The 19,451-nt window shown below is 42.1% G+C and overlaps 1 protein-coding gene across 2 annotated transcripts in view; it reads left to right on the top strand.

Moving 5' to 3' along the window:
* The first annotated feature begins 638 nt into the window (after nt 1–638).
* Nucleotides 639–19,451, top strand: part of AHCYL1 (adenosylhomocysteinase like 1) — a 66,704-nt gene continuing 47,891 nt past the window's right edge. For both annotated transcript variants that reach the window (XM_063140461.1, XM_063140469.1), the window contains exon 1: nt 639–902. In XM_063140461.1, coding sequence (XP_062996531.1) covers nt 792–902 — 111 coding nt within the window. In that variant the 5' untranslated portion in view covers nt 639–791. The remainder of the gene's footprint in view (nt 903–19,451) is intronic.

The raw sequence follows: 19,451 nt of genomic DNA, 5'->3' as shown, positions 1-19,451 counted from the left end.
TTCTGTTGCAGCAAAAATAAGAGACAACTGTGGCAACTCAAAGATTAACAAATGCATTATGGCATGAGCCAAAACAGTCCTTGAAAACTTATGTCATAATAAATTAGTTTGTCTTTAAATTATCACAATAGTGGCCCCGTTCAGAGGACACCTTAAACCATGGTGGTTACGCCAGAAAGCCAGGCCATGTTCAGAAGACACCTTAAAGCATGGCTTTAACCAAGGTGAATAAGGCTTTCTGGCTTATGGTTAAAGCCACGGTTTAAGGTGTCTTCTGAATGGGGCCAGTCTTTTCTTTCCCCCTTATGATCTGCTACCAAGTGAAAGTAACCGCAAAACCATTGTTAACCCGTTCTGAGCCCTACTGATTCACAACCTTTCTCCGCGTTCATGGGTGCGCTGGAGACCGGGGTGATTTGGTGGTGGTGGAGGAGGAGGGTAAACGAACCGCACAAATGTTTCGCCTGCGACCGCTTCGGGCTATTTCGCCAGGTGGCGCCGGCGTCCCTTTATGGAGATTCTGCGCGGTGGCGCCAGCGCCAGACCTTTACGTGCGGCGTCTCGCGCCCGGCCTGTGCGTCAGAGCGGCTTGTGGGCGGCTCCAAGTGTGGCGTGCCGTCGCACGTGATTTCCCTGGCCCCGCCCCTTGTCGGAGCGCGGCGGCTGCAGTCTTGGCGGTTGCTGAGGGAGGTCGTGGAGCCGGCGAGGGGAACCCGGTCGACGCAGCCGTCGCAGCACCACTAGCAACTCCAGCTCCAGCTCCGTTGGCCTCAACGTCTTGCCCCTCCAGGATGTCTTCGATGCCAGACGCGGCCGCCGGGGACGAGCGGAAGCAGGCGAAGGAGATGGAGGACGCAGAGAAATACTCCTTCATGTCCACGCTCACCAAGGCGCCCAAGAAGGTGCGGGCCGGTGGCCAGAGCTGTAAACTCGGGGCCGCTCGGTGGGCCGGGACAGGGCTCGGCTCGGGTCCTGCAATAAGCGGTGTCCGGGCTGAGCCAACCGCTCCTGAAAGTCATGCCCTCTGAATGGGAAAGCCCCTCCTCTTGACCCCTGAGGTGGGAGTGCGGGTGCTCTCGTGGCTAGCGAGTAGGGGGAGGCACTCTGCACATGCCCATGGCAGCTATTTCTCTGTTGGTCTTTGGCGTGCCCGGCGGCTGAGCCGTGACCCTGAAAATAGATTCTGGGCGCAGGGGTGAAGGAAGGAAGAACCAGGAGGAGCGGAGTGGGGGCAGGATACCAAAGAAGTGAGTCTGGAGTTGATCAGGCATTCTGGCTCGACACCGTGTGAGCCCCAGGCCGGCAGGTGTAACAGCTGAAAAGGAAGGTTCTTTAGGACACAGCGTGTCAGGCCCAATCGATGCCCATAGGAACAATTTCCTTGCAGCCTAAAGCTTGTTTGGCTCGTAGATCTTTCTCCCTATCCCCATTACACCCCATGAAGGCATGTCTAGCCATTGCTGAAGGGACTAGATGTGTTCATATGTTATACCTGAATTGCATGTCTGCGCTGCTTAGTTGTTGTGGTTCCCCTCCATGCACACGGCCAGCATGCATCTGTGATCTACAGAGTGGGCTACCCTGTATCAGAGCCCTCCCGAGAAGGTGCTCTCTTTCCCCATTGATACTGATTTGGGACTGTTGCTACCTGCATTGTAGAAATATGCCTACTATGGCCATTATGTAACCTATAAGTGGGATATTGGTTCTTCCATAATAATATGTGACCCACCTCTCTTTCACAACCCTATGTGTGCTTCTGCATTATCATTAATAGCATAGTAATGTAGGAATAATGTATTCCCTCCTGTACAAATTCCTGATTGGGATTCTTGCTTGACTCTCTCCAAACCTCAGCTAGAGGTTTGGGCTCTTGTGCTATTGACAATATGCTCTTGGCAACTTTTAACTCTTCTTTGAGGATGCCTGTCCAGAGATCATCACAAAATGCCCCATGCACATCTTCTAAGTGTTAGTGGAAGTTCACTAATAGGCAATAGCTACTTTTGCTTTGTGCTCTCATCTAGTTTAGGATTTTCAGAATTTTTATCTTCCTACAGCCTCTCTAGTAGCTGTTGCTGTTAGTGAAGCTGTATTGTGAACTCTGTTGAATTGTGCATGTATGTTGCAGGGCTCTGAGTTAAACCTGAACAGGGTGAAAATTCCAGAGGTAGTGGAGGTTTTCTTGGGTGAATGAGTATTATTTATTTATTTACAGTATTTATATACCACTCAATTATCTAACACAGATTCCAGAGCAGTGAATGTAGGTATAAACAGTAAAAGAAAGAAGATTCAAAAAGCTAATTAAAACCGTTCAATTTAAAAGCAAAGGAACCAGAAATACAGCTGCTAGTCAGTTGAAGAAGGCTTCTTGAAAAAGTTTTCAGGAGGCACCAGAAGCAGCCTAGCGCTGGCGCCTGCCTGACCTCCAGGGGCAGAGAGTTCCACAGAGAAAGGGCCACTACACTAAAGGCTCTTCTCCTGGTGGATTCCAATCAGGCCATAGGTCCATGTGGAGCCACCAGCAGCATGCTCTCCAATGACCTCCGTGATCGGGCAGGTTGGTAAGGGAGAAGGGGCTCTGTTGGGTATCCTGGTCCCAAGTTGTTTATTTCCCTATTGATAACTGAATTGATGTGGAATTGAATTTGCTATGAGTTTATTTACTTTAAAGTCATTTTTGAAACCTTTTGTCTTGCTTTCAAGAAGTCAGAACACTTTTGTGCTGGTGGTTGAGGAACTCTGATCTTTGTGCATTATTCAGCTAGTAAATGAAATGGGTTGGCCGGCCAAGCTTGGTACACAGGGCCAAATATATTTACTTATTGCATTTATATACTGCCCTATAGCTGAAGCTCTCTGGGCGGTTTACAAAACATTTCAATTTAAAAATGCAACTTCACTTGAATGTAATGATAACCTGTCAGTTGCACTTCAAACAAACAGTAACTAGGGTTTTCCCCCCTTCAGATTTGGCAAATTCTATTCTTAAACATTACTACCATGAATATGATAATAAAGATGTATGTACATTCATTTGCCTCACTGTGCCCACAGGCCTTGGCAGCAGCCATCTTTGTCCTTCCAAAACCCAGGTACCAAAAAAGGGATATGAGCACTTACCCCAGACTCACAATGTTCCTGACAATGATTCCTTAACTTGTGTAGAGTGTGTTGGATTGGGGGGGTGGGATTGGCCACATTGGGAATTATTAAAGAGCCTGTTACGAATCTACAGCCCCATATTCAACTGCCCTAAACAAGCTGGTAGAAGAGTTCCAGTGCTAATAACTTCTGTTTACTAACAACTTGCGGGAGCAAATTCCTGCCTGCTTTATTATAACCATTTCAAGTCTTGCATCTTTGAAGCTTGGAGTGAAAATGATCTGCTGTGACTGTGGTATGAAAATGCCCCTTTCTGTGTTTGAGGCCTCATGTATACAAAAAGGGGGAAGGACTTGTAATGTTGAGGAATTACTTAGTGCCTCTGAGGAGTATTTCTAGGACCTTGTACCTTTGTACTGGACATATGAGGAGAGCTATAGCTATCTGGCACACCTCTCTGATCGGAGATCTCTGCTTATGGAGGGGGCATAAAATCCAATCTTGTGGGCACCTCTTTTTCACCTGCTTCCAAAAAAAAAAGCTTGAAAGGGGATGCCAACAACATTGTAAACTCCTCTTGCACACTTCTAGTTATTGCCATTGGTATATTGCAGTCAGTTGGCAGCCATAGTCACATAAACTCATTGTAACATAGCAATGGCTTCAATGTGTCCTAGAAGCATAATGTAACATGCTATGTGTATGGGGAGATTTTAGAGTACTGAAGAGGAAGGCTGTCAGAAATGCTTGAATGTAATTGGTTGCTCCCTCAAGTTGCCTTAAATTTAACTCTGTTTCTAACTTAGATATGGTCAGTTGTACTACTTGTGAAAGCCTCAAGAACAGCTTCATTATAGTGTTGCTTAGTAAAATGCACAGTTAATGTCTAAGACCCAAAACTGAATAAATAGGGAAATCTTGAGTGATATGTACTAACAGACATAAGTCAACTTTCAAAATACATTTTTTTCCAAATAAAAACATACATTGTTAATAGTGGAGTTGGCTTGATAAGCCATCCTTACAAGTGTTTTTAAATGTAAGCGGAAGAAAGTTTCACCAGAAACTTGAATAGCTTCCTTCGCACTCATGAAACAGGTATGAGTTTCATGAGAACTTTACTTGCTGGATATGCTTAAATGGAAACTTGTGACTCTTGTGTTGCTGCACATGTGTCAACTGGCATCAGGAAGGATTATCTTCCCATATGTTGTTAGTCTTCCCAGAAGAATAGTGGATACTGCAGCTATAGGCAAGATGTTGGGGGTAGTGTGGATGCTCATATCCTTTCTAAAGGCTCAATTAAGGGTGGTGGTGGTCCATGTTTGTGGACAGGCTGACTGTGGGTACACAGCTCTGCATAGGGCATGTATTTTTGACTCTGTGACTCTATGGTTTTTAATCAGTAAAAACGAGGGCTCAAAGTATTGTATGCTTTTAATAAAATAAACAAGACTTTAGAGCATAGAGCACTGTCCTATGCCTATTTAGACAAAATAAAGTTCTATAACTCCCAGGATATTCCAGCCAGCCATGCTGGGAGTTGTAGGACCTTCTTCTGTCTAAACGTGCATATGATTGCATCCTTATAGACTTATGGGTGCAGGCCACTTACACAGCTAGAGATGTACTTAAACTGGCTTGTTTAGCCCAATTGACTAAGTGCATCTTGTAGATTACAGCAATTAGAAGGTTTACATCTCTGTAGTGTGGAGTATTCCTTGTAACATGTAGCTCGTTTTGCATTTGACGTGGCCCTCAGCATATGTAATACATAGACATACACTGCTAGTAGTTATGTGTGTTGTTCCAAGACTGTTGGATTTCAAGTTACCAAACTGGGAGAGTGGGCATCCAAATGGCAGATGCAGTTCAAAGTAAGCAAGTGTAAGGTGATGCATGTTGGGGCAAAAACAACAACAACTTCAAGTATAACCTAATGGGATCTGAGCTGGCGGTGACCAAACAAGAAAGAGATCTTGGGATTGTAGTGGACAGCTCAATGAAAATGTACGCCCAGTGTGCGGCCACTGTAAAGTAGGCAAACTCCATTTTAGGCATTATAAGAAAAGGAATTGAGAATAAAATGGCCAGTATCATACTGCCCTTATACAAGTCTATGGTGAGACCACACTTAGAATACTGTGTACAGTTCTGGTCAGTACACCTAAAAAAGGATATTATAGAGCTGGAGAAAGTGCAGAAAAGGGCCACTAAGGAGGCTAAAGGGAGATATGATAGAAGTGTACAAAATTATACATGGTATGGAGAATGTGGATAGGGAGACATTTTTCTCCGTCTCTCAAAATACTAGAACCCGGGGTCATCCCATGAAGCTGACTGGTGGGAGATTCAGGACAAATAAACGGAAGTACTACTTCACACAGTGCATAGTTAAATTATGGAACTCACTACCACAAGATGTAGTGATGACCACCAATTCGGATGGATTTAAAAGAGGGTTGGATAAATTCCTGGAAGTAAAGGCTATCAATGGCTACTAGCCCTGGTGGTTGTGTCCTATCTCCAGTATTCGAGGCAGTAAGCCTGTGTGCACCAGTTGCTGGGGAACATGGGTGGGAGAGTGCTGTTGCACCATGTTCTGCTTGTTCATCCCTGGCCGAGGCTGGTTGGCCACTGTGTGAACAGAGTGCTGGACTAGATAGACCCTTGGTCTGATCCAGCATGGTATTTATTATGTTCTTATTATGTGTAATGGGGCATGCATACTTATAAGAGACATGGTTTTAATTCATTTGTGTGTTTTCTTGATATCTTCCAGTATGTGCCAGAAGGACTGATAGTAACTAGAGCCTAGTTACTATCAATCCTTAAAGTACAGCTCACTTCAAAAAACGTTTACACTGTAACTTTTACAAACTGAGCTGGGTGGATTGCAAACAAGGAGAAATTAGTTTAGATATCGGTGCAGAGACTGCTTCTCATGTCTAACTCATTAAAATGTCAGCCTTTTGTAACAGGTGATGGATCCAGAGTTTGGAATACTTTCCAGGTAATCCAGTCTTGATTAATGTTTTCTCCATTTTGATTTATGTGGCAAAAGATGAAAAGTGAAATTGCAGGAGAGAAATGATCAGCAGAGTAGACTGATCAGATCTAGTCCAAAGAAGGTCATCTTCTAAGCACTGGTTGTGTTCTTTCACGTATGTACTCTATAATAGCTCTCTTAAAGCACCAAGGAAGACCTATGGATTGTAGTATTTCAGCAAGTGCATATATTTTGAGTAAAATGTGCTTTGTTCTCCCAGTATGTCAAAAGGTATGTACATAGAATGGTGATGGGCCCTTGGAACAGCCTCCAGATAAATCCATAAAAGTTATAAGCTTGCATTCCCACGCATAACTGTCCTTAGTCATTAGGGGTATATTGTTACAATGAAACTTGAGCAGCTTAACCATAGAGTTCACAGAAGTTACTATCATAAAAACTTTTTACTAACTTGTCATATACTAATTTAACAACCACTCTTCTGGCATTTCCCCCCTAATGTTAGAATTTAGAAAACAAGTTCTGGGATTTAAAAAAATATAAAAATCAAAGGAAGAAATTCTTTGAGTACTTTGCAAGTTTATTTGTAGGTTCAAATGGGTACAAAGGAACATCTAGAGAAATTAGTGGCTACTGTTGCTTTTTCCCTGTCATAGATTCTAACTGACCAAAGGTGTTTTCTTGCCTGAACTGGCATCTATATCCAACACAATTTTGCAGGAGTTTGCATGTGAACTTCATATCTCCTTTCTCTGCAGTGGGGAACTACAACTCCTATGATTCCTCAACATTGGCTATACTTACTAGGATTGATGGAAGTTGTAGGCCCAAACATCTGGAGAGCCACAAATTGCCTACCCCTGCTTTAAATGCAATGGGATTGAAGATATGCAGGGTTCTACTGAAAAAATGTCATGTGTTGATATGGGATGATTACAAAATCAGAAAATAGTAGCACGGAATTGGGCTGTTGCAGTACTTCTTGCTGCTGCACTTCTGAAGGTCAACTTTCTGATTTCCACTTTATTCTAACTGCACAGGCAAGAGCAACCTGTTATTGATCAAATCTAATCAGCCATACTGGTTCAGAGAACAAAACTGACACGTGAAAGGAGGGCAAAATACTGCCCAATATCTGTTTTTCCATGGATACGGTGACTTGGTTGATCTCTTTATTTAACAGGGGAGAGAGAAAAGAGTCTTTCCTCTCTGTTCCAATAAATCAAGATTCGTACTTCTCCTCTTCCCCCCTCCAAGCTGTTGCCATGGAACAACTCCCATTGGTCTGTTTTGGTTTTGCTATGTTATTCTTTTAACATACCTGATGGAATCCATGAAATCCTGCTGAAGCAGTATATTTGAGATGCTGAGGAGAATGCTAATGTAGGGCTGCAGCTTTGCTATGGTATAATCTGAATTCCTATGTCCAAACTGAGGGGGCAGGGTAATTCAGGGGAAACTCAGATAAATGCAGCACTAGGAAGGAAGGCTTTAGCCATACATGCAAAATTCAGGGTCCAGTTGGATGGCTGAATTGATTCTGTTTGGAATGTATTAAGTAAATTGATCTCAGGTCACTTGGAAAAGCTGCTTTCATGCTTCCCCCTGGCTGGTTGACCTTGATTCAGAACTACTTTCTTGTGAGACAGAGCAGGATACAGCTAAGTCCTTTCCAGTGGAAGTTGTGGAATAACCAAGCCCTAAACATAATTCTTTGGTTGCTATGGATGCCACAAAGCTCCCTCATGGTTGTTTTCTTTGCAGAATAGATAAGATGCTAACTGCTGTAATAAATGTGAGAGGAATATGTCCCAGCATTTCTCTACCCCTGCTCTCCCTTCCTCACAGTTGGACATAGAAAGAAGGCCAGGCATGTTTAGCTCTTCCACACTATACCAAATATAGGATTATTTTCTTCCAGTGTCCTTGCATTTTCCAACACTTCTATTTAGACTGTTGATATCTTTGCCCATTCTTCAACACGGCTGGTCCATCCTTCCCATCCCCAACCCTAGCTCTCTAATTACCTTCGCTATCTTCGTTCCTGCTCTCCGGCGGCTGAGCGGCTGTGGCGGAGGTCCAGGGACTGGGCAGATTTTGTCCACTATAAATTTATTCTTTCTTCCTTCTCTTCTGCTATTTCCTTGGCCAAACAGAAGTATTACTCTCGGCTTATTCAGTCGAATGCCAAGCACCCTCAGCAGCTCTTTGCTCCTTTTAATTCTCTTTTGGAGCCCTGCTCTCCGTCCTTACCTCCTTCTCTGTCTGCCACTGACTTTGCTCTCTTCTTCAACTCTAAAATTCAAACACTTTGCGCGGATCTTTCTAATTCTGTCCCCTCTTCTATCTTGGCCCCCCTTTCGTTAGTTCCTTCTGCTACCTTTTCTGAGTTCTCTCCGACTTCAGCGGATGAACTTTCAAGAATATTGTCCTCTTCTAATCCTTCTACCTGCTCTCTTGACCCCATCCCTTCCTGTGTTTTTATTAATCTTACTCCTGTTTTTCTTCCTTCTCTGCTCCACATTATCAACACTTCTTTGTCTTTTGGTTCGTTTCCTTCTGTCTATAAGCATGCCACAGTTTCTCCTATTCTTAAAAAAAATCTCTTGACATGCTTTCACTTTCTAACTACCGTCCTGTCTCCTTGTTACCTTTTGTCTCAAAGGTTTTGGAATGGGTGGTCTACTCCCGTTGCCTTGACTTTCTCTCTACTACCTCTGCTTTGGATCCTTTTCAGTCTGGTTTTCGTCATCTTCATTCCACCGAGACTGCCCTTACTAAGATTACTAACGATCTCCTTCTTGCCAAGTCTGAAGGCCTCTACTCTGTCCTTATTCTTCTGGACCTTACCGCGGCCTTTGATACGGTTGATCACGATCTTCTGTTGGACTCCCTTTGCGACCTTGGTTTTCGAAATTCAGTCTATGACTGGTTCGTCTCTTATTTATCAGGCTGGTCATTTTAATGTGTTGGCTAATGGCCTCTCGTCTGCTGCTTTTCCCTTTTCCACAGGGCTCTGTGCTTGGCCCATTGTTTTCTCTTTATACATTATCTTTGGGTAATCTTATTCATTCTCATGGTCTTCAATACCATCTGTATGCCGATGATACCCAACTATACCTTTCATCTCCTGATTTGTCTTCCGATGTTCAGGATCGTATCTCGGCCTGTCTCACTGATGTCTCAGCCTGGATGCTTCGGTGTCGCCTGAAACTAAACATGGCAAAAACAGAACTGCTAGTTTCCCCTCCTAAACCCTCTCCTCTTCTCCCATTTTCTATCACTGTTAATAATGTTATACTCTATCCTGTTGAGGAAGCTCGTAGTCTTGGTTTTATTTTTAACTCTTCACTTTCTTTTTCTTCCCTTATTGAGGCTGTAGCTAAGTCTTGTCGTTTCTTCTTGTATGACATCTCTAGAATTCGCCCGTTCTTATCGGTCTCTTCCGCCAAGACTTTCATTCATGCCTTGGTTATTTCCTGCTTGGACTATTGTAATCTCCTGTTGACTGGTATTCCTTCTTCTCATCTTTCCCCATTGGTTTCCATTCATCATTCTGTGGCTAAGATTATTTTTCTGGCTCGTTGTTTTGATCACGTCACCCCGCTTCTAAAATCCCTTCACTGGCCCCCTATCTCCTATAGAATTCAATACAAGCTTCTCCTTTTGACTTTTAAAGTTTGTCATGGTCTGGCTTCTCCCTATCTTTCATCTCTTATTTCACCTTACTGTCCTGCTCGCACCCTTCGCTCTAATAACACTATGTCTCTTACTCACCCAAGAGTTTCTACTTCTCTCGCTCGTATTCGCCCGTTTTCGTTCGCTGCCCCCTATGCCTGGAATTCTCTTCCAGCGCATTTGCGAACCGCGACGTCGATCACAGTTTTTAAATCTTATTTGAAAACATTTCTTTTCGCAAAAGCTTATAATCTGTAGTGTGACGATACTATTTTTTATTATTTGTTTTATTGTCCCCCATGCTGGTTGGCCTTTCCCCTCCCTGTTTGTTTGTTACTGTGATTTTAGAATGTAAGCCATATGGCAGGGTGTTTTGTATTTTGTTTTATTTTGTTCTGTACAGCACCATGAAAACTTGATGGCACTATATTATTATTATTATTATTATTATTATTATTAATAATAATAATAATAATAGTCGTGCTTCAAGCTTTCTCCCACTAAAATTGTCACAAATGTTTAACACCACTGTGTTGAACTCTCCTTTAATGTATGTTTTTCTTTTGAGTTCCATCCATACCACCTACAAACCGTCCTTCAGATACTTACATCAGCTTTCCCTGATTTGGTGCTCCTCATATGTTTTTGACCATGATTCCCAGCATTCCTGACCATTGGTTATGCTAGCTGGGGCTGATGAGAGTTAGTCCTAATCATTGGGTGGAGGGCCACGTTGGAGAAGGTTCATAGATCTACCTCCTTACTTAATAGATCACCTCCTCCTTGCTACTTCCAGCCATGCTAGTTGACCACTATCTGCAGGTTCAAATTGCTTTTTAATGGAGGGTGGGTGGTGGTGGACCTTGCACGTTTCAAAAACTGCTTTAATGTTCAGTCACTTTTTGCATGTTCTTGGTTTGTTCTCTCCCCTCAAATTCCTACCCATTCACGTAGGTACCAGACTGAGGCAAGTGGAGTCATGTATTCTACAATAGAGAATTTCTTCCAATGATACCATATTAAGTATACAAAAGTAGTACTTTTCTTCTCTGCCCACTTCCTTTTTGTGCTTTCTAGCAATCATTATATCTCCTTCCCTTGAGTTTTATTTCAACTCTCTCCTACAACCTCTTTATGCTTCCATATGTATATTCAAGAAATGCACTGACTTTTTTATTTTTGTAGGTTATCTTGAAAATCATTTTGGTTTCATTTTTCTGCAGTGATGGTTCCCCCCTTGCAATTGCATACTGTCATTTTTGTATACAACAGCTTTAAAAAAAAACACAACCCAATAACAATACAATAAAAGAAATACCAAAAACCTAGAAATGTACAGTTCATTATGCAGAAGAACCAGAAAACTGAAGGAAACAGTTATTATATACTTCTGTCCCTTCCTATTTTCTTAATCTCTGCTCCATTCTTACTTTATATATTAAAAAGTCCAATTCTGAAGAAATGTAGCACTTGGATAAATTGTGCATATTAAAACAATTTTGCTTAATTTACAAAGTATTTTTCCCTTGGTGCACAACATGGATAGATTTTGTATAATACAGTTCCACTTAACCTCAGTTTCTCACTCCTCCTCCTCTCTCTTCTCCCTAGCAACCATGATGCTATCTTAAAAAACAGATAGATTTTTCTGAATGTTGCATTCAGTCGCTCTATTTTCTCAAAGGAGTTTTCTTGACCAATGACAGACACAAATCTTGACTAGAAGCAATATTCTCATCGGGTGAAGTGTGTGTGTGTTGGTGGGGAGGGGGGAGAACCATATATAGGTATGTAGCCTGGGACAAATATGTCCTTGTATAATAAACAGAATTTCCACCTGTTTGGCCAAACTCTGGATAATATTTCACTGCTTCTCTAAGCCTTTCAGTTGTATGGCCAAGTAGTAGCTCTGCTAGTGCTGCCCTTGTGATTGTTGTTCACCTCTATAGACACATGTTGGTTTTTAACAGTTAATTTCAGCATGTTGTTATACATGGGAATTATTGCTAAGAATCCCTCCATGTGAATGGAGTCCTGTTTTCTTCTTTCTAATCTCTCAACATATGTTGAGATCTCTCAAAATACCAGAACCCGGTGTCATCCCATGAAGCTGATTGGTGGGAGATGCAGGACAAATAAAAGTAAGTACTTCTTCACACAGCGCAGAGTTAAATTATGAAACTCACTACCACAAGATGTAGTGATGGCCTCCAATTTGGATGGCTTTAAAAGGGGGTTCGATAAGTTCCTGGAGGCAAAGGCTATCAATGGCTGCTAGCCCTGGTGGTTGTGTGCTATCTCCACTATTCGAGGCAGTAAGCCTGTGTGCACCACTTGCTGGGGAACATGGGTGGGAGGGTGCTGTTGCACCATGTCCTGCTTGTTGATCCCTGGCCGATGGCTGGTTGGCCACTGTGTGAACAGAGTGCTGGACTAGATGGACCCTTGGTCTGATCCAGCATTAGGGCACTTCTGATGTTCTTATCATTTCTTTTATTATGCCTCTCAGTGTCAATGGTGCACAATTGATTCTGTCAGTCTAAGCATGGATCTCTATATACATAGTTTCTTGCTAACGTGAACGTTCATGAGAGCTTTACAGCTTCGCTTACTGTTCAGATCTAGAAGAGGGGGTTGTCATTCTACATTTGTTCATTCTAACCCTTTGGAACAACTCTGATAGGTTTCCCAAGAGTCTCATTATAGTAGTCTCAGTTGGTGATGAAATGATCAGGTACAGATCTGTAGAAATGTTCTAGTTTCATGTCATTATCTCTTCGCTGTTTCTATATCCTGATAGCAACAGTGAGGATGTGCTTATCTTGTGCAGTTTGGGAAGGACATATTGGGGGACACTGAAGACCTGTGGATTTTTAAAATTTCTCAGAAAAAAAAAGGGTTTTTTCCCATTATAGAATAGGTTATAATGCTTCATTTGGACCTCTGTGGTGGAGCTTCCAGTTTATGTAAACTTTGAGATCTAATTCCTCCCCTGATTCATTCTTAATATTGCTGTGAAATCAGCTCTACAGAGCATAGTTTGAATTTCAGGTATTCTCCCAAACTACACAGTAATCCTCTGTGTGCTTGGTACACTGTGTAAATACATATAAAGTCTTGTTCTTGATCCATTCAGTGACTAGGTAGCAGCATGGCAATAATGGAATAGACTATCAGGTGTTCTTGAGGTCCAGCGACTCAAAATAATATTGCCTAATTCGGGAGACTGTGCACTGGCTTTGCGTTATATACATATTCACCAGGCAGAGGCATGTGTGTATCTTATAAGACTTGCTGCTTTCTCCCCTTTTAGGTGATCAGTTTGTCACAAAAGACTGATACAGATACATGGGCAGCAGGACTAGTAACTGAATGAATTTTTCATGGAATTATATTTGCATCCTTGGTTAAATAGTTGCTGATGCTTTCTGATATGGTGAATATCTTCTAATGTCAAAGAATGTCACATGGTAAAAGTGCTATTTTAACATTTGAATCGATTAGGTCATGGGGCAAAGCAGCCTTTACTCACCAGCATTGAAGTTGCTATCTTTGGCTGTCCTTTTCTTCCTAAAGTTGAGCTGTTCCATTGTGAATTTTCCTCAATCAGAGGCCAAGCTGCTTTAAATGTTCCTATAGCACAACTGTTATACCTTTTCCTTAGACTGACAAAACTGTTCCTGATTAAAGTGCTTTAGACTGACAAAACTGTCCCTGATTAAAGTGATTTTGAAGCAATGACAGCACAAGGTTAACTTGCTTAAAGTGTCAAATAATCCTTTCTTTATTATTCTACCAAGCTCTTTTAAAAGAGAGATTTCCTTTAGCCTAGCCTGAGTCCCAGAGCCCTTTGCTATCATACTGAGATAGTTGAGTTAATATGTGTTGTGATCAATACTGTGTCCTTGGTAACAGGCTTACTGCTACTGCAGAATCTGTTTGCTTCAGGCTCGTATAGAAAAAGAATTTAACTGATCAGGAACCCGGTGTTCTAATAAATCAAATTGAAAGTATGCTGGTGTATGCTGAGAATCCTTGTGAGTGAAGGAGGGGCAGAGTGCTTTAGTGCTGCATGCAGGTGAATTGTCTCAAGCTAAATGCCTGGTGCTATGATTCTCCTGGCACTAGTGGAAGGGAGTGTATGTAGTTCATAGATATCATACCTAGTAAGTGGGTGTTTGTTGGCAACAGAGGTGGGCAGGATCAGACTTCTAGTTGAAGAATTAATCAATGGGAGTTCCTTCGATTCTTTTCTTTCTTGCAAAATTCTTTATATAAATTGGATCTGTGTTCTATGTAAGCTTTCACCTTCAGCCATTCTTCCCACACAGACAAGAATCCTGGTCAGAATGCTGTGCATTCTTTTCTAGCCTCACAGGGAGAGGATTAATTTGGATCTATGTGAGCTCCAAATAAGAGCACATTGCCAATTCTTATTAAACTTGGATTGAGTGACTGTATACATAACAAAGCATGACCTTCCTCTGTCTCAATGAAGCTAATTCTCTGTTCCTCTTGCTACAACTGTGTGGATTGAAGATTGCATTCTGCAATTAAGCTGGGCCATGATTAAAACTGCATTAAAGCCTGTATGCATTTCAAGCATTGGGTTTTGAAAAATGGACATGTGGCACAAATGTTCTAGGAGAGTTAAAAATCCTAAATACCTGTGCAGCATTAAGTTTGTCTTTTTGATAATGTGGATAGGGGTGGTTTTGCTCCTTGATTATAGCAGTTTGATCTGAAAACATATGCGACTGTGAACCAGTTCACATGTCACAACAATCCAGTTTGTTAAACCATGGGTTGTTGTGAATCATGCAAGAGCAAGCAAGCTTGCGAGTTCTTGCCAGCTGAACAACCCAGGAATGCTTAGTCCCTGTGTTGTTTATCACGATGTCCAAACCAAGAATTGTGGATTGTTGGGGGAGAAACAAGCCAAAGTTAGAATCCAAAAAGAACCATAGGTTCTAATTCTGGGTTGGGTCTCCTTCAACAACCCACAATTCTGGGTTCAGATGTCATAATAAACAACCCCAGGGTGGATCATCCCTGGTTTGTTTAGCACTTCAGGACCATCCATGTAAGAGTGGAACTATTGCATCCATGGTCAATGGCATTGAAAGCTGCTAAGATGTCCAAGAGAACCAACAGGGTTGTGCTCCCTGTGTCCCTCTCTTGGCATAGATCATCCCACAAAGAAATCAAAACAGGTGCTTTTGCAAAATGAGGATTGAAGTCAGATTGAAATGGATCTAGAAAATCAATTTCCTCCAACATTGCCTGGAGTTGATCAATGATGATTCACTCAAATTCCATTGTAGCCCTCTGGAATCTGTCAGAATTAATGAGTCTCCCAATTCCCTGGCAAGCATCAGTTTTCAAAATTAGGGTCGGCTCAACCCCAGTCTCACTCCTCCTATATGCTGATGATGCCGTCCTGATATCACAAACGCGTTTGGGTCTTAAACGCCTAATGAATGGCTTTGTAGACTTTTGTGAGAAGAACTCTTTAACAATCAATAACTTTAAATCCAAAGTGATGGTCTTCAGTAAGAGGAAGATTAAATTCACCTGGACTATAGGGGGGAAGAGAATCTCCCAAGTTGATTCCTATAAATACCTGGGGATTTGGTTCCGGGAAACCCTAAGCTGGGGTACCCATGTTAAGCATGTAAAGACCAAGGCCGAGCAGGCAGCTGGTGTGCTTGCTTGGTTTCACTACACAAAGGGTGGAAAATTTCTACCAGCAACCATTCGGGGTTTTCGAGCCAAAACGGTGTCCCAGACTCTGTTTGGGTTACCAATCTGGCTACCTTATTACAAAGGATCTTTTGAAAGTATCCAATACCTCTTTCTAAGGTTAATATTTGGGGGCCCAAGATGTGTTTCTGGCACTGTTTTAAATTTGGAAGCAGGACTTAATTCGCTTAATTGTCTAGCGTGGACCTACACTATATACTTTTGGCTTCGTTGCCACTTAGCCACTACTTCCAACTCTACTCTCACTGATCCCGCTGGACACTGGTAAATCCCACTGGGCAAAAATGATTGAAGAAAAAATCTGCACTATTGGGCTCTCGCCTCCTCATCTGCTAGTAATGGACCTAGCAAATGCTAAATCGATTGTTAAACAGCGATTAGCGGATATTGACTGGCAGGAACTACAGGGAGCTGCCTGTGGCCCATGTTCCCCATACTCATTAGGCCTAACTAGACACACTAATAAAGATGGTCCTCCATGTTTATGCTGGTTGACTATTTCCAAGTATTGGAGGGCATTTACCTTGGCGAGATTTAATGCCCTTCCTTCCAGGTTGATGGAAGGTAGATATAAAAAAATTCCTTTATGCAAAAGATGCTGCCCTTGTAACGAAACTGAAGTAGAAACTATTACCCACATCCTTTTTTTTGTAGCTTCTATGATGATATCAGAAAAGAGCTGATACACCCTATTATACAGGCTTTGCCTGGCCGCTCCCCAGAGACCCTGATGGTTAGCCTCCTCCAGGGCCAAAATCAATCAATCACCATACAGGTTGCCAAGTTTCTGAATCTAGCCATTCTCATCAGACCACATATGATTGCTTGAATTTTCCTCCTATGTTCTGTTCAAGATCTAATGTTAACACATGTCCCATCCTTGCTCTGATCTTACTCCCTTTTACCCTTGATTTTTATGTGTTAAAATGTATTACTAATGATATGTTTTATATGCTTAGGTTATCTTGTTGACCTTTTGCTTGAAATAACTGTACCTTTCGTTTTCTGGTCTATTGACTGTAAATAAAGGATTGATTGATTGATCAAAATTAGGGTTTACAAGGGCAAGGAGACATGGACCTGGTTCACACGACACAACCGGCTCATCGTGGGTTAAACCAGTCGGTTCAGTTGACAGGCCTGTTGTGTGTGTGTGTGTGTGTGTTTGTGATTGCACCAAAATGGCGGCTGCACATGCTGCAGTGGATTAAATAACCTGCTATGAGCTGACCATGTCATATGAACCAGATCTGTGTATCTTTGTCTTTTTAATCCTAGTTGCACAATCAGAATGGCTGACGCACATGCTGCAGCTCATCATGGTTTAAATAACCCACAATGAGCAGGCCATGTCATGAGAACTGGCTCACAGTCTTTTTCCTAAAGAAATCCAGTTCAGATTTTTCTTCCTTCTGTGCAGCAGCTCCCCCTCATAACCCTCACTTCATTATTTGTTATCTTAATCAGCCTCCAGAAGACAAACCAAGAGGGTTGGTCTTTTCCATATATATTTTTTCTGGTGTGGAAAGGGGAAGTGAGAGATACCAGTTGCAACTGGGACTAGGAAACAGAGAAAGTCAGAGAAGTAAAACGGAGAATTGCCGTCTTCCATTTAGTCACCTACAAAGCAAACCTTCCTGTGCTTAAAAACAAAAAAACTACCTGCAGTTGGAATGAAGTGACGCATGAATTTGTTCACTGGAAGCTATTTGGAAGGAATATAGTCTCAGTGTGAGGAGTGTAAACTGTGGGTTCCCAGTCAACAGCTGGTTGGCCTCTGTGTGAACAGAATGCTGTACTAGATGGACCCTAGGTCTGATTCAGCATGGCATGCTCTTATATTTACTAAGAAGTAATAAGAGCAACTGTGCTGGATCAGACCAAGGGTCCTTCTAGTGCAGCATTGTGTTCAACAGTGGCCAACCAGCTGTCAACGGGAAACCCACAAGTAGGACACTGGTGCAACAGTACCTTCCCACTCATGTTCCTAAGCATCTCAAGTACGTAGGCATACTGATAATGGAGGTAGCACATATAGCCATCAGCACTAGTAGCCGTTGATAGCCTTCTCCAGGAATTAATCAAACCATTTTAAAGCAATCCAAATTGGTGATCATCACTATGCCTTGTGGAAGAGAATTCCATAGTTTAACTATATGCTGTGTGAAAAAGTGCTTCGTTTTAACTCTCCTTAATCTCTCACCAGTCAGCTTCATGGGATGACCCCAGGTCCTAGTAGTATGATAGAGGGAGAAAAATGTCTCCCTAGCCACATTCTCCACACCATGCATGATTTTCTACACATCTATCATCTCTCCTCTTAGCCTCCTTTTTCTAAGATAAACAATCCCAACTGTTGTAACCTGGGATTATTATTTCCCCCAGTGTGCATCACTTTACATTTACATTGAAGTGCATTTGCCATTTGGATGCCCATTCTTCCAGTTTGGAGAGATCCTTTTGGAGCTCCTCACAATCCTTTCTTGTTTTAACCACCCTAAATAATTTGATGTTATTGGAAAGTTTAACCACTTCACTACTCACTCCTAATTGCAGATCGTTTGTGAATAAATTGAAAAGCCTTCCCCACCCCACTGTACAGATCCCTGTGGGATCCTGCTGTATTTTATTTATTTACTCTTCTTTTAAATTGCCCAATAACTGAAGTTCTCTGGTCGGAAGAATATAATGCTGGGTAAGGGGAGCAGCTTTGTATTTGGAGAGGGAGAGAAATTTACTGAGCATCACTAGGGAGAAATTAAAAATGGTGTGGAATGCACCTCCCCTCTCCACCCACCAATCAGATGTGCAGCATTCTCAGAAAGGGAAAAGAAGGGAGGGGTAAGGGGAGAAGACTCTTTGCCATTGCTCCTTTTCCCCCCCTGGCAACTTAATTTAACTGCTACAATGCAGCCTTTCCCCCTGAGCATTCTTGCTTGCCTGTATCAAAGTCTTTCTTGCCTCTGGCCTATTGATAAGCACATTTGTTGAAGGCTGTTTATATGACATTCACATATATTTGCTGGAAATGTTGCTTCCAGCCCCATCAGAACAATCTTATTAAAACAAGCAATGGTATCTGTCTCTCCATGGTCTCCATATTTCAAAGCAATCTGATTTTTCTGCAAGAGCAAATCATACAAGTTAAGAAATCTCTTAATTTGCATAAATTTGGATACGTTCAAACATCAAGATACTTGAGCGGCCTAGTTTTAGAATTGTGTAAAAGCATGCAAGCACACAGTATACTTGGGGCTCTCAACTTTTTGTTTGGTCAGTTAATTTTTTTAAAGGGGAAAGATCTAGTTGCCATGTTTAGAAAAAACACACTTAAAAGTCAAATATGAGACAAACTATTGGGATAAATGTGCTATTTAGAGAACCATTCAATATTCCGTTTTAAAGGTTTGGTATTGCTAAGCAAGCACGGAAGACAGTTTATAAATCTAAACTGTAATATAAATTTTAAAACTAAAACAAACATTTAGTACCAGTAGCAGTATAAAAAGGATCCACAATATTCTTCTAGGAGAATTCAGAAATTGGCAAAACAAAATGCAACAGTATAAGGTCTGATCAATGTTGTTGCATTCTCACATGGCACCACAGCTGAATTCTGAGTGAGGATTGCAATCAGTACAACTACATGCCTATGTTCTGCCACCTTTCCAGAACATCGGAGGATTCTGTCCCACGTCAGGGACATAGCTAAGAATGCAGGGCGAACTTAGTCTCCTCTTGATATGGCACATGACCTGCCCAAGATGGATCTAAACCAGATGAACCTAAAAGCAAACCAGGTGAAGGACCAGCCTGATGAGCACCCAGTCTCATCCCACCTTTGTGCTAGGCTGTTGGAGACAGTAATGTGAGTTTTCCAGGATACTTTAAA

Source organism: Elgaria multicarinata, chromosome 1 (assembly GCF_023053635.1).
Source record: "Elgaria multicarinata webbii isolate HBS135686 ecotype San Diego chromosome 1, rElgMul1.1.pri, whole genome shotgun sequence".
NCBI lineage: Eukaryota > Metazoa > Chordata > Lepidosauria > Squamata > Anguidae > Elgaria > Elgaria multicarinata.
Note: the sequence above shows the minus strand (reverse complement) of the source record. Positions and strands in the feature narration are given on the sequence as shown.